General features: G+C 37.0%; 1 protein-coding gene across 9 annotated transcripts in view; it reads left to right on the forward strand.

Moving 5' to 3' along the window:
- Positions 1-15849, forward strand: part of PAN3 (poly(A) specific ribonuclease subunit PAN3) — a 120311-nt gene that overhangs the window by 75963 nt on the left and 28499 nt on the right. For 7 of the 9 annotated variants that reach the window (XR_011489104.1, XR_011489103.1, XM_070471728.1 and 4 more), the window contains 3 exons: positions 12306-12553; positions 13770-13826; positions 15030-15134. Coding sequence is in view for 7 of the 9 variants with exons in the window: in XM_070471728.1 (XP_070327829.1) it covers positions 12306-12553; positions 13770-13826; positions 15030-15134 (410 nt within the window). In the remaining 2 variants the exon portion in view is untranslated. The remainder of the gene's footprint in view (positions 1-12305; positions 12554-13769; positions 13827-15029; positions 15135-15849) is intronic. The other 2 variants (XM_020882210.2, XM_070471725.1) reach the window with 1 other exon arrangement.

Consider the following 15849-nt stretch of genomic DNA (forward strand, 5'->3'; position numbering starts at 1 on the left):
CAGTGTTGTATTGGCCATCTATCTTCATGCTGCCTCCTGGAGTCAGTCTTGAGTGATGTGTTTGTTTTATGAAAAGCTTTTAACCTAATTCATGTGAAAGGACAAAATGATGTTTCTGAAGGTAGCTTGAGTTCTTTAGTTGTCTTTCTTACAGAGGGTTTTTCCCTCTCTTCTTCATTACAACATGATTATCGTAGACAGAACACCCTAACTCATGAAGTGGGAAAGCCCCCTAGCTTTGTTGTGGTATATTTTGAGGTTCAAAGGTTATACATACTGAGTTTTGATTTTAGAAATAATAGAGAAGGCAGTTCACCTTTGCAGGTCTTGAAACAGAACATGTTACTCTTTTTCTTTTAATTCAGAATATTTTCTCTGGCCTGTGAATATGAGGACCTTGTACTTAGGGAATTAACATTTCACTAGCTTTTTATGTATGGCTGTAAGCAAACTGCCCTAGATAATAGATGGCGTCTGTGTGGATGTATTTAATTCCCCCACTCACATATGCACACACTCACACAAACACACACGTGCAAACATGCATATATGGAAGGCAGCTTTTCAAAGTTTAAACAAAACACAGTAATAGCTTTGGCCCTTGAAATACTTTCCACTTACAGTCCCTACACATTTCTTGTTGGGTGAGGAATCCTATGGTATGGTTGATAGCTCTTCTGGTAAGCTTTCTAGTTTTAACATTTCTTATTATAACCAAGTTAATGCTTTAACCAAGAACTGCCTGTGGCATATGGATGCCTTCGGTTTATCAGCTACTCTTGTAGCCGAAAGGAACTTGAACTGTTTTTTTGGACCCATTAAGTTGTCCTTTCCACTTGGGTGTTGAAAGAGCTTATGAGCAGTAGCTGTTCTGATTGTTGTTGGTTGTTTTCTCTAGGGAACAAGCTACCCTCTGAGTCAGCACTGGACTTGAAGATAAATCCTACAATTCATGAAACTGACTGATTCGACTAAAGGATGGATAGTTTGGGCAGCGTTGGACAGCTCTGAGGGGTCTGTTTGTTTAACTGAAGGGATTGTTGAGTTCAGCAACTTTTAATTCCCCTAATCATAAAGGGTTGCTGTTGTGAAAACAGGGTTTCTGAAGGAATCAGTTCTGGCAGTTAACATCAGTATTCTTTTTGACTTTGTTTTCATTTTATCACCACACTTAATGAAATAATTCTTTAAAAGCGTAGATATTTTACTGCTATTTGTTGCTAGCAAGAATTAGTATGCTCCTGAGAGGTCCACAGAGGGCCTTTACAATCTGTTTATGAATTGAAGATATCCTTTTTGTGGGGTTCATACACATTTCTCGCCTGTAAACCTTTTGGCATTTGGGTTGTTTCATCTTTGGAAAGGTAGTTTGCATTTGTGACTTGAAACTCTGAGGATTAAATTGAACTTAATTTGATTAGCGTCTGTTTTATTAGATTAGTGAAAAATTTTTATTGTGGCTCATGGCTGATATTGTAATGTGATCTTGATAATTCGCAATGTTTAACCTTAAAAGGTTATTGTTATTTTTTAGTCTCAATCTTCAAGGAAATGATAATAATTATAATGTTGAATTAAATGGACTTTTTTTAATGAAACATGAAGGTTTTAAGCTACAGAGAGGAAATTTCTCATATCCTAATATTCTGGGCCCTTATAAATTACACAGGAATACTTCGAATTGTCTTTTGGGAGGCTTTTAAAAATAGGGTGTGGCGTGATAAAGGAAATACTTCAACCAAAGGTGTGTGATCCATGTGGTAACATAACTTCTGTGGTTTGAGAGTTAAAGGATTATAAATATGTTAATTTTATTTTAATCATTTGATAGTTTGATTTAAAATGTATAGAAATAAGAGGCATTTTACTTAGTATTTAAGTTGATTATAAAATATCTTTCATTATTTAGGCTAGAAATGCAAGTGATCATTGATCATGTCTGAGTTTGAAAAATTGGGCTTTAGCCAAGTGAGCTTTCATACATTTTAGCTTTAGGTTCATTAGTTGCATGAGTATTACTACCTTAAGTCTGGTACTTTTGATTAATAAAATTTTTAATCAGTTTTTATAATTATCTACAAAGCTGAATTTGACTGAATGATGGAGTTTTTATGGGGAAAGAAGTAAAGACCGTAGAGACTAGTATTATCTTGGCTTTCACATCCTAATCCTGTTGCTTTTTGGATAGTGGGGTTTGTTTTATTTTGTACAGTCTGTTGAAGGATTAGATCACATTTAACATGCAGACATGCCTAGGTGATGGTTGTCTCAGTTAAATATTTACTTATGTCCACTTTTTTTTTTTGCCATAGCGATCAACTTTTATTTTTTTCCATTTATTTTTATTAGTTAGAGGCTAATTACTTTATAATATTGTAGTGGTTTTTGCCATACATTGACATGAATCAGCCATGGATTTACATGTGTTCCCCATCCTGAACCCCCCTCCCACCTCCCTCCCCATCCCATCCCTCTGGGACATCCTAGTGCACCAGCCCCAAGCACTTGTCCCATGCATCCAATCTGGACTGGCGATCTGTTTCACACTTGATAATATATGTGTTTCGATGCTGTTCTCTCAGTTCATCCCACCCTCACCTTCTCCCATAGAGTCCAAAAGTCTGTTCTATACATCTGTGTCTCTTTTTCTGTCTTACATATAGGGTTATCATTACCATCTTTCTAAATTCCATATATATGCGTTATTATGTCCACTTTTAAAGTTTTCTTACCTGAGTTTGTAACTTAAACTTGATAGTAAAATGTTCCCAAAACGAAATTTAGCAAAATATTTACTTTTTAAAAACTTACAATACCTTGAAGGATTATTTATTGCTATGTAGTCCCTGGATTCTTAGATGCCATCTCTCATAAAATGCACCCTGTCAGTGTAATAATAGCCTTTTGAGGGAAGGGAAGAGAAGTTAGTATCATTAGACATAGAAATTTTAAAAAACTTTAATAAAGAAAAAACATTTAAACTTCTGTATTGCTGCTGCTGCTGCTAAGTCACGTCAGTCGTGTCCGACTCTCTGCGACCCCATAGACGGCAGCCCAACAGGCTCCCCTGTCCCTGGGATTCTCCAGGCAAGAACACTGGAGTGGGTTGCCATTTCCTTCTCCAATGCATGAAAGTGAAAAGTGAAAGTGAAGTTGCTCAGTCGTGTCCGACTCTTAGCGACCCCATGGACTGCAGCCTTCCAGGCTCCTCTGTCCATGGGATTCTCCAAGCAAGAGTACTGGAGTGGGGTGCCATTGCCTTCTCCGTCTGTATTGCTAGGATTCTTCTAAAACACTCATCAGGTCTTTAAAGTCTAATTCTGATTGTCTTTAAACTGAGTCACCCTCGTCCTCAGCAGTTCTACACAGCTTTGTATGACTTGTTTCTTATAGTACCTAACCGTTTAGGATTGATGGTAGAATTTAGAGGCTTACCCTAGGAATCCAGAAGCTTTGCACAGATGAATGCTTTAAACCTAGTGTACCATCCTCCTCCTCTTTAATATTTTATGTGTTCTGATATTTGGCAATTCTTCTGCCTTGAATCACATTTCCTCCTTATAACTTTTTCTTCTAGGTGCATTATTTTTTTATGACCTTTAGGGATTTAAATTTGGGTTAAACTCAACAGCGTGGAATGCTGCAGTGGGTTGTAATAGCGCTCAAGGGACCTAGAGTTTAGCTTCATTTCTACCTTCACTGAGTTTATGTGCCCAAGCTCTGTTGGGCACCAGTTATTTAGTTTGTAGAAAGAGGGAAAAGCTTGGTCTACTTCTAGCTTAAAAATTGGAAATTGTAAAACATTCTCCTCAAAGCATTGGCAGTTAATGAAGTAGATTCCTTTTTATCTTTAAATTTAAGTAATTGTTTAAGTGTGACTTAATGGAGTGATTATCATTAAGCAAAAATACTAAGAATTTTTGAGTTTAGGATTTTTAACTTGATGTGTTTTTATTTATAAGGCAATGAAAATGATAACTTTAATATTGATGTAAATAAACATATGCTCAAGGTTATTCAAAACATAAAGTTAAAAGAAGCTTTTTAAGGTAAAGTTATTGAGTACTCAAACAACTTTTCTTTATTTCTTAATTAAATACTGTGTCATGGGGAAATTTAGTGTATATCTGAGAACATCACTTTTAAAGAGCTATTTTCCCCTAAAATCACCCTTATCACCTTAATAAACTTCAATTGATTGATAATGTTTTCTTTGTCTTTCAAATTGCCATTCAGTTTTTAAAAACTTATCTATTAAGATGTTGAATTACAGTGTTACCATTTAGCAGTCAACATATATAGTATGTGCTCTGGGTATATATACATTTACTGTAGCTATAAATATCTTTCAGAATTTAAGACTATTTCTTTAGGCTACTTTCCAGAACTAGAATTTCTGTGGCAAAGGCTGTGCATAGTTTTTGTTGAAAAGCGGCTGTTTTTTTATAATGTGTGCACCAAACCATGGTCTGGGTGGGGCTCAGGATTACTCTAGTAAACTGTTTACTGTAGTAAACAGTTATTTACTGAGAATAAAGATTTGTTTTATATACCTCTCATTTTTAAATAAGTGAACTTTTGAATCACTTCTATAATTTTAGTGTACTAAACAAATGTGCCAACTAATGATATCATACAACCTTTTCTATTTATTAGTAGCTGAAATGTCATTATAAGCCACAACATACATATTTTCTTTTACTGTGTATGTTTAGATAGTTCACATAGTGAATAAAAGAGCTGATAAAACACGTAAGTTCAGCTCCTTTTTATATGAGCTAAATTTAATTTTTCTTTGCTGTATTTCCTAGCCATGAGTGTACATCACTATTTATATAATTTATCTTAGTATGTATGGGCCATACATAAGTCCATTGCCCTAACTTAAAGCTTACTTGTTTTTCCTTGAGGCATATATTCAGAAGTGAGAAACACATTTGCCCTGATATTTCTCTATAACAGTATTTACCACAGAAAAGTGGTGGCTGTACTGTAGTAGACAACTCAGGGTATCTGTGCAGAAGTGAGTTAACACAGCAGGCTGAAGACTGCTGTCCTTAGCAAAGCCTGCCTGCAAGGTTGGCCCCAGGCTGACGTCTGGGACCTTGGAGTTGGCGTGTTCCTGCCGTTCCCTAACTGATTAGGGTGGTTTCCTGTGCTTAGACCCTTTGTACAAACACTGTGGTTTGTGCTGCACATGTGCTTTCCTTCCGAGTGTGTGGGATTCTGGTGGGTGCTAAGCAGAGGGTGTTTGGGTGACCAGTCACCCATGAGGACCTTGGTTGCCGAGTCTCTGGTGGGCCTCCCTGAGCACATCCATTGCAAGTGTGTTCCTGGAGGAAGAATGACCCCTCACAAGGAAGAAAGTGTAAAGAAGCCCCCTGGCAACCCCCCTAGACCCTGTTCCCTTATGATCTGGATGTGAACATGCTGCTGTGGTCAGTCATGGCCCCGAGTGCAACTCCGTGCCGAGTCCTTCCAGTTTCAGTCTGCTTCTGAACGTGGGCGTGGTCTTATTGATCCCCAGTCAAGAAACTTTGTTCCTGAATTTACTTAGAAACTGTAGGGATTACATTTTAGACCAGTTTATTTATGCAACCATTGTTGACATCATGTGGAGAATTTAGCGCATTTCTGACATTATTCTGTAGCTTTTTAACATTTTACTTTAAGAAGTTCTGTTCGGTAGAATAGAAATATTCTACTGAAATATTCAGTAGAAATCTGTCCTGCATATAGTATAGCTACCTAGAGTATCCTAGGGGTTTGTTTGACAGGATGGATGAATTGCAGATAACTCCAGATTTTTTACTGTCAATGATTACAATTAAACACTTATTTTAAACTCACTTTCTCCTTCTGCTAAGAGCAGCTAGTGATAGAAATGGACTAAGAAGTAAAGCTTGTTTCTGAATCACTGAAGAGTGACTCGGGGCAGGAGGGGCAGAAAGTGCTTTGAGCTCAATTTTGGAGTTGACCTTTTGTATACATCTTTTAAGTCATCATAAGCAATATCAAGGAAAAGGATTTATTAATTTGTTGCATGTTTAAGGTCCTGTTAAACTTAGTGTCTGTTATTTGAGCTGTCACTGTGCACTGTTTTATTTGGGAGGGGGTGTGATTGGGGACTTCGGTTTAAAAAAATCCATTAAGTAAGAATTGTATCTTTAATAGTTACTTTGGTTTTTGTATTCCTGGTTATGATCTTGTAAATTCCTTACTCTGATTTTCTCTTAAATGAGGCCCTGTTTGGGGTTAGAGTTGGCCCTCTTGTTAAGAAGATGATGCTTCCTCTGTCTTTAATTCATTCATCTGTTCAATATGAGATAGATGTGATTTCTAATCTAAACCATTCTCCTTTGTGTAGCCATACATGACAGTTTACAGCTGAGGATTTAGTTTGGTTATTGGAACTTTGATTAAGTTAAGAACTTGAGTTGCAACAGCATCCACAATTTTAGTTAAAATGCTAGTGTAATCTGGGTTTACGCAGGCTGCATAGATCTGCAAAAAGTAGTGCAAGTATACTCAGACGGCTGTGTCAGAAGAATGCCCTTCATCTCAAATTCTTTCAAATTCTTTCTCTTTTGCATTTGCTTGTTTGACGTTTACTTTTAAATAGGGACTTTTACAAAGGGACTACTGGCATCTGTGCTACCTGACAGCATGAGCTCTTGCTTTCTTCTCCCAACTTCTTGTTATGCTCGGATAATTCTGGTGGTAGCACTCTTCATTTCCTGATCGTAGCTATTGCTGTATCAAGAAGAGGAAACTTTCACCTCTTTCTTTATGACAAATGTATTATGTGCCTACACCGTGCCATTGAGGGTGTAGTTGGGAATGCAGAGAGGATTGAGGCACAGTTCTTCCCTACACAGAGACAGTTTGAATTGTGTGCTCCTGGCAGCAAAAGAGAAAGTACAAAATGCTGGGAATAATTTTTAAATACAAGCATCCAGAGAATTTTTATAGAGTAAGAAGATTTTTCAGAAGGTTGACCTAGAGTTTGCTGTGAGGATGGGATCTAGAGAACTCACTGATGGCAAGGAGTGATGTTGATGAGGGTACCAGAGGAGGGGACAGCCTTGAAGACTGTGGATCTGTGAAGCGGCCAGGCACCTTCAGGGAGTTGTATTGAATCTTTAGGTGAATCGAAGAGGGTTGTTAAGATTTCAGTATAGTCTTTCTATCCATGACCATGGGCTTGCTCTCCAGTTCTTTTTTCCAGGCCTTTTAAAATACCCTCAGCTGGTAAAGAATCCACCTGCAGTTCAAGGCACCTGGGTTCAGTCCCTGGGTTGGGAAGACCCTGGAGAAGGGAACGGTTACCCACTCCAGTATTCTGGCCTGGAGAATTCCATGGATTGTATAGTCCATGGGGTCGCAAAGAGTCAGGCACCACTGAGCGACTTTTACTTTTTTCCACAAAGTTTTGTAACTTTTAGGGTTTTCTCTCTCTCTTTCGCGTGCAAGAGTTCCACCTGATTGTTTGCAAGAGGTTTGTCTTTACTTACTCTGTTCAGAACTCTTGTTTAGTACTTCTTGAGTGAGGATTTCTTAGCTCTTGAAAATCCCAAAGCTTTGCTTTGAATGTTGCTTCTCCAGTATTCTTGGTCTTTTTTTATCCTGGAAACTTACCTACTCATTCTACCTTTTGTGTATCTTAACCAGTCTTCTATATTTTCTAACCTTTATTTCTAGATTCTTGTCTGGTTTACTTTTCTTGTCTTTGATCATGTCTACTTTTCTATTTAATCCCTCTTAAATTTTTTTTCTCCCTTTAATTTTAATGGTTTTGTTTTTTGGTTTTAATGGTTTTGTTAATGGTTTTGTTTTAATGGTTTTTAACTGTTTTAATGGTTATGTTTTTTGCTCTTATAGAGTCTAGTTTGTTCTGTTTAAGAACAAATACCAGGAGTATGTGTGTGTGTCTGTGAGTGAGATGTTTGTCACTTTTTTCATGACCTTAGTCATTTTACCTGTAGATTTAAAAAAATCTCCTTTATAGGTTTCTGTTATCTGGGATTCATTGTTCTGTGGGTTCTGATTCTCAGTGCGTTGATCAAGTATTGTACACACGTGATTCTTGGAGTTGCTTCACGTGGAGTTATTTTCTAGAGAGAGATCGATCTCCGTGTGTTTCGAGTTGTAGAAGTGCTTTTTGAAATAGTTGATTGCTTTATCCAGGTGTCCATTGCCAGTGCAATTTAAGTTTTATACTTATCCCTCCCCAGGATCCCCAACATGGAGTCTCCTGGGGGTTTTCTCTCCTGCCCCAGTGTAGGGCACAGGGATTGGGTTTTCGTTTCTCTTGAACCCCCCAGCCTTCTGCTCAGACAAGACGACCGTTTGCCTCTGTGGGCGGGTTGGCAGAAGCTTCTCCTCCAGCGGGACTGGTGGTACAGCTTTTCCAGACTCCGAGCTTCACACTGGGGTTTGAATGTCGTTCTCCACGTTTTATGTGCCGAAGGCCGTGTTTCATATGCCATTGTGAACATTAAAGCCTCGACTTGTAGAGTCTGTATCTGGCCTAGGATCTGATTTTCCAGAGTTCCCACGATACAATCTCTAATTCATAATTTTGCCTTAATTTCTCGCTCTTGGAGTTAACTGTTTTTATTCTTTCTATTTCAGCTGTGTTTTAAAATGTGGATATTATATTTTATCTCACAATTCTGTGTTCATAATTTTGGTTGTGGTTGAGGAAAGATACTTATTTTAGCATTATCTTAAATGGATGTTTGTATTTAAGACCAAATATTCATTTGGTATATATTAATATTGGAGCCATTTACTTAATGCATTCTGTCATTATTTACAAGAGTCTTTTTTGTTTGTTTTCTTGGAATTTCCAGGTATAGAATAATGTCCTCCAGAAACACTGATACTTTTACCTTCATAAGTTATGCTTGAACTTTCTATATCTCCCTTTATTTTGTTAATTGCTCTAGTTAATTCATCCAGTGAGCATTTCTGTCTTGTTCCTTACTTTTATTTGAATTCGGTATTTCTAAGGATTTTTTTTCAAGTGTTCTAAAGCAGGTAGCTTATCATAACATGATGTAAATATCTAAGTTTGTATATTCACTTAATAAGAAATTATAGTGTAATTATTATATATAATGTCACCAAAATATCATTTTAGGAGTGAATTACAGAAGTAATGCAAAAAATAAATACACAAATGAAAGATTTTTTAATTAGCTTATTGTTTTAAATCAAGATTTTCATTCTTCCAGATTGTCTCTCATGGTATCCTCACTCTTTTGCTGTATTTGCCTAAGTGTTCCAGTGACTGAGTACTCATTATTAGCAGACTGTTGTAATAGCCACAAGTGGCACCCTGCCTCCACCCCACCATGTAAGGAAAGATGGATCTTACAAAGGAACATTTACATGTGAGAGAGATGAAATGAAATCTGTTCGTTTCACCTCAATTTTTTTTTTTTCCCGTTTCACCTCTGTTTTTAACTGCTCATTTCTATAGTAATGTTCTGCTGCTTTGTGCCATCTATAGTGTTGTATTGGAGAAGGAAATGGCAACCCACTCCAGTATTCTTGCCTGGAAAATCCCATGGATGGAGGAGCCTGGCAGGCCGCAGTCCATGGGGTCTCAAAGAGTCAGACACAACTGAGCGACTTCACTTTCTTTCATAGTATTGTATGTGAGTAGTTAGTATTGTATTGTGGTTATTGTCTTCATGAAACCAGACAGAAAAACTCTCACCAAGCAGATAATATGCATATTTTGCTCAATTCTGTACCATGTTGGTAAAACACTGGTGCCACAAAGCTTTGCCGTTTGTGACTAGATTTGATGTTTCTGTAGTTTAGAAGGTAAATTTCATTTCTTGCTTCCCATACAATTTAGTTATCTTGTTCTGCTTATGGGCTGAGATACTTGTTACTACTGTACATGTTGTGTTTTGTATGTGTTTAAATAATTCCAGTCAGCCTCTGCTCAGATACATGAACTCAAATTTCAATGCTGAAACTTTGTAGTGGAAAGTCACAAAATTAAGAGAAATCTTGTTATTTACATCTGGTAAATTCTACTAGTTTGTTTATGGTAATCTTTTTTCCATGTGTTTAGCCTTAAAGAGAGATGATTCTATGTTTTGTTTCACTTGTACCCCTATATAAGACTTAGGGGTTGGGCACCTGTATTGGATATTGGTTAAGAGTACAGGCTTTGGAATCAGGTAGACCTGAGGTTGAATCTTAATTCTTTTGTTTAATAATCTATATTTGCCTCTACAATAAATTTTTAAAAGTTATTTTTAAGTTCGTTTCTTCCTCTGTGAGGTGACTATGATATACCTACCTCACAGGGTGTGAGGATTAAATAGGCTGGTGTTTGTGAAGCACTTTGTTTAGCGCCTGACACATGGAAAGTGCTAAAGAATTGGTAGCTGTATTTGTTGCAGTTTATTTAATTCAAAGGTAGTAAACAAATTTACTCCTTAGTGACTTGGCCAGCTTTATAATCTAGGAAAGGCTTAGAGATTAGCTTTAGGAAAACTATCTAGATGCGTTTTATACTCGATAATTGGGGAGTAGTTATCTTTTGAAAATAATCCTAATTTTTATAGTATGTACTAACCTACAGTTAAATGTATAATATACAGAGTTAGAATAAAACGCAACATTCTGAAACAGTTTTTTGTTTTTTTTTAATTAAGCCTATATCTTAATAGCTTGGTTTCCTTATAAATATATTTTTAAGAGTTTTAGATGTTAAGACATATTTGGAAAGTCTTGACCAGTTTTAATGTCAGTCCAGTAGACATTGTGTTAACAGCAGAAAGAGTTAAGTTGAAAGCGTGGAGACTTGGGTTTGCGGCCTGATTTCGCTATTGGCTACATACATTTGTCCTTGGTCAGATTAAAAAAACCCCTATGTCTAAATTTTGATCTCTCCTGTGGTGCTTGTGACCTGACCTATCTCACCTAGTTGCTCAGAAAATCAGATGACATAATTGTGTCAGGACTCTATAGAATACAGAGGGCTATCTAGAGTGAAGATAAGTATTATCTTAGTTCTCACCTTATTTTTGTGTACCTACATCTTTTCAAAGAACAGTGTTGATGTTTTATGAATTCTTAGTATTTGAAATTCATACTCCTGCTTAATGAATCATATTTTTGTGACCAGAGGCATTTTGGTAACTTTTTTCTTGAATTGTGAGATGACCTGTTATCCTGAAGGTGAAGAAGGTTTTTAATCATTCCCCAAATAGCCAAAAGATCCTTTCTGGATAAACTTTTCCCCCTCCCCCCCAGAAGTATAACTGTAGCTCTTGAAACTATTTTCAGTCTGCTCAGAACTGATCACCTCCATTAAGCCTTTGATGAACTCTACCTGGTTTTACTTAATTTGGATTCCATCTGCATTTATGCATGTAGTTTGCAGTACATTGGTTTATATTTGAGTGTTTCTGTGAGTCATTTTGTGTCTTCCCCATGTGATCTGGTCTTGCTTCCTCAGCTAGCCTGGAGTCTCCTCAAGGGTGAAGACAGTTGTCCTTCCCCTTTCTTCACCGTAGATTCATGATAGAGGATGCTCTGCAGACATTGCTTTCTTACTTGTTGTGTTTAGGTAAAACTTGCAAGAACAGATTAATACCAGTTGGCCTAAGTATGCATCTGCAGAAATTTTGTCTACTATAGTGTATGCTTATTTAAAGACAAAAGGCATCGAAACAATATACTTCTTTATTTAAAAAATACAATATTTATGCTGCCATGTATTTCAACTAGGACTAAGTTTTCTTTTGCTTTTTCAAGCCATTCTGTTAAATGTATTTGGCCCAAAGAAATCTAATAAATCTTATTAAGTAGCTTGATTTTTTTTATACTAAATCATTTTTTAGGAAATGTGGTGATTGTATTGTTAATAACCACAGTTGTAAATGCTTCTTTACAAGAAAAGGAATTTTGCCTTTTATAAAAGACTTTCATAAAAGGCATAATTTTATAGTCACAGTTATTTATAATTTTTCAATTAAATTCATGTATTAAGTTAATAATTTTTATTGTTTCTCATGTAAACCTTGATATGGAGGAGACTTATTCTTACAGTAAATTTCCTAATTTATTTGGAATTGACTGTTTTTGAAAAAAAGAAATTTTTTACATTTGCTTTATTCAGAGCTTTCTCTAGGACAAGATAAAATTGTCTTTTTCTTTGCACTTAAAGAATTTTGCTAAAAATTGTTTTCTTCCAAACAAGTATTTGCAAACAAGTATCTTAGTTCTCAGATTCTTTTCTCTAAACCCAGTGTTTGCTCTCCCACCTACTTTAGGAATGTCGCTGTCTGCGGGATCCTCCCCTCTTCACTCCCCCAAGATCACTCCACATACTTCTCCCGCCCCCAGAAGAAGAAGCCACACTCCAAGTCCAGCAAATTACATGGTGCCTTCTAGTGCCTCTACGCCCGGGAATAATCCTGTTTCTCAGACACCGTCTTCTGGTCAAGTAATCCAAAAGGAAACCGTCGGTGGAACAACGTACTTCTATACAGACACGACTCCAGCACCTTTGAGTGGAATGGTATGTCTGCTTTAAACAAGGGAGAAAAGAGAGGGCCCTTATAGCAGCTTCTTATTGATGAGAGAGATGAGGTTACCCCCTCTTGTATCTTTTTACTGTGATGTGGAAAGGTAACTCATTTCTAACTCAGATGATAATTCTAATCTCTTCACTTCTTCAAAGTAATCTGTTTCTACAGTAATAAAAACTCTTGGGTTGCCATTCCGTTCTCCAGGGGATCTTCCTGACCCAGGTATTGAACCCAGGTCTCCTGCGTTGTAGGCAGATTCTTTACCATCTAAGCCCCAGGGAATCCCAATAATAACTCTAGTTTTGGACAGATCTGGTTGTATTTAGATTATATTCACACTCTTAATACTTTATAGCACGTCTTGCTTTAGGGGTCCCCTAGTACTTGTGCCAGCTGGGATTGCCATTTGCTGACCCTTGTTTATAAGTGTAGGTAGACTCACCTCTAGTGAGAAGTTAGAGAAGTCAATCGTTTCTTAACAGTAGTGACTGAAAGCAAACTGATGGTCAGTACTTGCCAGGTGAGGCAGTGATTTAACAGCTGGAACTCAGGGTGATGGAGCAGATGGTAATAGGAGGGCTGTAATGTGGGTCACTGGTCAGGAAGGAGGAGTTCAGGGAGCCCTGCTGAGAGGTAGGGAAGGGGCCACCAAAGGACTGCAGGGAGAAGAGGGGAGGGGCAGAGAGGGACGGTCATGTTCCCTAAGGTGTACCTTTTCAGTTTTATAGTTTTGTCCATGTTCAGAAATTATTTACCTGTAGAAAAGTAGTAGAAGGTGAAGCTCTCATGAGTAAGAATGCCAGATTCCATTAAAATATGAAAGCTGGTCTACACCGTAACTGGACAGAATCATAGCTGATAGACTTACATGAAAAGTGTCTTTGGATTTTAGTAAGCAATCAGATTTTGATCCTGTAAATTAATGATTTATTTTGGTTGATTACATTTCATATTTTACTGAAAGACAGTTTGAGTGGAAAGAGAACAGATTTTTATTTTTCCTCTTTTAAGAGTCCTAGTTCTGCCTTCGTGTTGTGACTCTTGAATCTTAGTGTCTCTGATACTGATTCCCCCAACTGTAAGTGACCACTGTCTGAGAAATAAATGTGAAAACATTTATGGAAATACTTGTGAATCATGTGAAATGCTTTCTAAAAAGTAATTAAGCAGCTAATAGTTTTTTGTTCTGTTTTTGTCTTTGGTCAGAGATCTTTCAAAAATTATCACAGAACAGCTTGCCGAGCAGAAGGTCAAATAATTGAGGTAGAGTAGAGACTTTCCTTGGTTCTTGCAAGTAAGAATTCCATCAATGTTTTGCTTTTGGGGAGGGGGTTATTATATTTCGTAATTACTTACATTTTTATTTTATCACATTTGTAGAAAAAAGTTCAGTTTAACCTATAAAGAGATTGTTGTATCACAAAACTGTCTCAGCTGTTTCTGTGGATGTTATACATGGCACATTTTCACAATGTTTTTACCCTTCAAACAGCTCTTAAAAGTACACTCCTGGTAAACCTGAGGTAGTTCAGCCCAACTGTACTACCTGATGTAAGGAAACCACGGCCAGGGAAAGGAGGCACTGTTCTCCTCGCAGGTGTAGTTAAAGGAAACCTTTCAAGTATTGCAAAACCATTTCCTGCTTGAGATCCAAAGCAGAACAGTCATCTGAGGGCAGCGGAAATCAGCTGAATTCATTTTTAAAAGAGAAAAAAAGGGTTTGTTGCAGCTTTAAATATGAAGGGATAAAATAGAAGATATTTTAGGGTGTACTTTGATTTTGTGCTGTGGACCAGTGGAGGGAAGGAGAGGCAGAGGAAGATGGGAAGAAAGCAGGGTGGTGGGAAAAGCCCAGTTGGAAGGATCAAAGGCACGAGGCTGGCAGCAGAGTTTAGTGGTTTTGTTGTAGTTTGATTGCAAGGTATATACTCTGTCACATCCTTCTGTTCACCTCCACTGCTGACCCAGAGGATGCTGGTCCTCTTTCCTGTTCTAGTCTGAGGTGTTAACAGGCATCTAGATAACTCTTTGTTCAGTTTGGCTGCGGGAGACCCTTCCAGAGGGCAGTTCTTTGGGCAGCCAGGGCAGAGTTACTCCATGCTCTGACTTTTCCCAAGCACTTTTAGTATCTACTTTCTTCCTCTCTTCCAATTGCCTTTAAAATATACTTCCAAAAAACTACTTGTGCCTCTCATTGGAGGTAAAATCTTACATATCTGAAGAAATGACTCCTTTGTTATTAGAGTTTAAAAAATTGATTATTCCAATAAAGATTTTAAAAATGAATTCATTTAGAAAGTGTGCTGATAACAGCTATTCTCTGAGGCCTTTAATTCACTGTCATATAAAGATTAAAACTATCAATTTATCACTGTCATTTAAAGATTTGAACTTTATCACAGTAATGATAAAGCTTATCAGTTGAGAAAAATTGATCATTCTATTTTCCCCTTCTCTGTCTTTTAGGTATTTCCCAATTACCACATCTATCCTCCAACTGCACCTCACGTTGCTTATATGCAGCCAAAAGCGAACGCACCTTCCTTCTTCATGGCTGATGAACTGCGACAGGTACGCTTTCAGGGTTCAGAGTAGAAACAGTTGATGTCTGTCATTCTTTAGCAAAGAACTGGAGAAACAACAGAGCTCCTTTCAAATTATATTATTTAATTAGATATGCTGTACTGAAGCAGATAGAATTTATGAGTTCTAATTGATATATTTATTTAAGGAAACGTGTTTTTCAAGACAATTGCAGGTAATACAAAACATAGAATAGCTATTTAAATGGACCACCATTTTGCACCTCACGTCCTGTGCATTGAAAAGCCTCTGAAGTATATAAAATAATTTAAATGGTTTCTGATCTCTAAACAAATTTTTGCTAATATCTGTAGTTGTTAGCTAATAGGTAATTTGGCCTAGAAACGAACCTCATTTTAAGAAAGCTCAAAATTTTCTACAAAATAGGTTTTATAAAATAATTTAATTTTTTTGTTGTTAAACAGGTGTTACTTGATATGTAGGATTTTATTTTACTCTTAGAGCCTCAGAAATGGTTTTATTTCACAGAAGTAAGTTGCACCCCCAGAATATTGTTTGTGGAGTGAATTATTGACCACAGAGCTAACTGTAGGCTCTGAGTTGTAACACTGCTACTTGAAACCAACTAGAGTTATGGGCAGGTCTAGCTGGGACTGGAATTTAGACATTTTACCAGTATTGGAAATGTCATTTCATGATATCAGTATGATATCAGCATGAAAAGTGCACATGCCAAAACTAT

The sequence above is a fragment of the Odocoileus virginianus genome, chromosome 8, assembly GCF_023699985.2.
Source record: "Odocoileus virginianus isolate 20LAN1187 ecotype Illinois chromosome 8, Ovbor_1.2, whole genome shotgun sequence".
Classification (NCBI taxonomy): domain Eukaryota; kingdom Metazoa; phylum Chordata; class Mammalia; order Artiodactyla; family Cervidae; genus Odocoileus; species Odocoileus virginianus.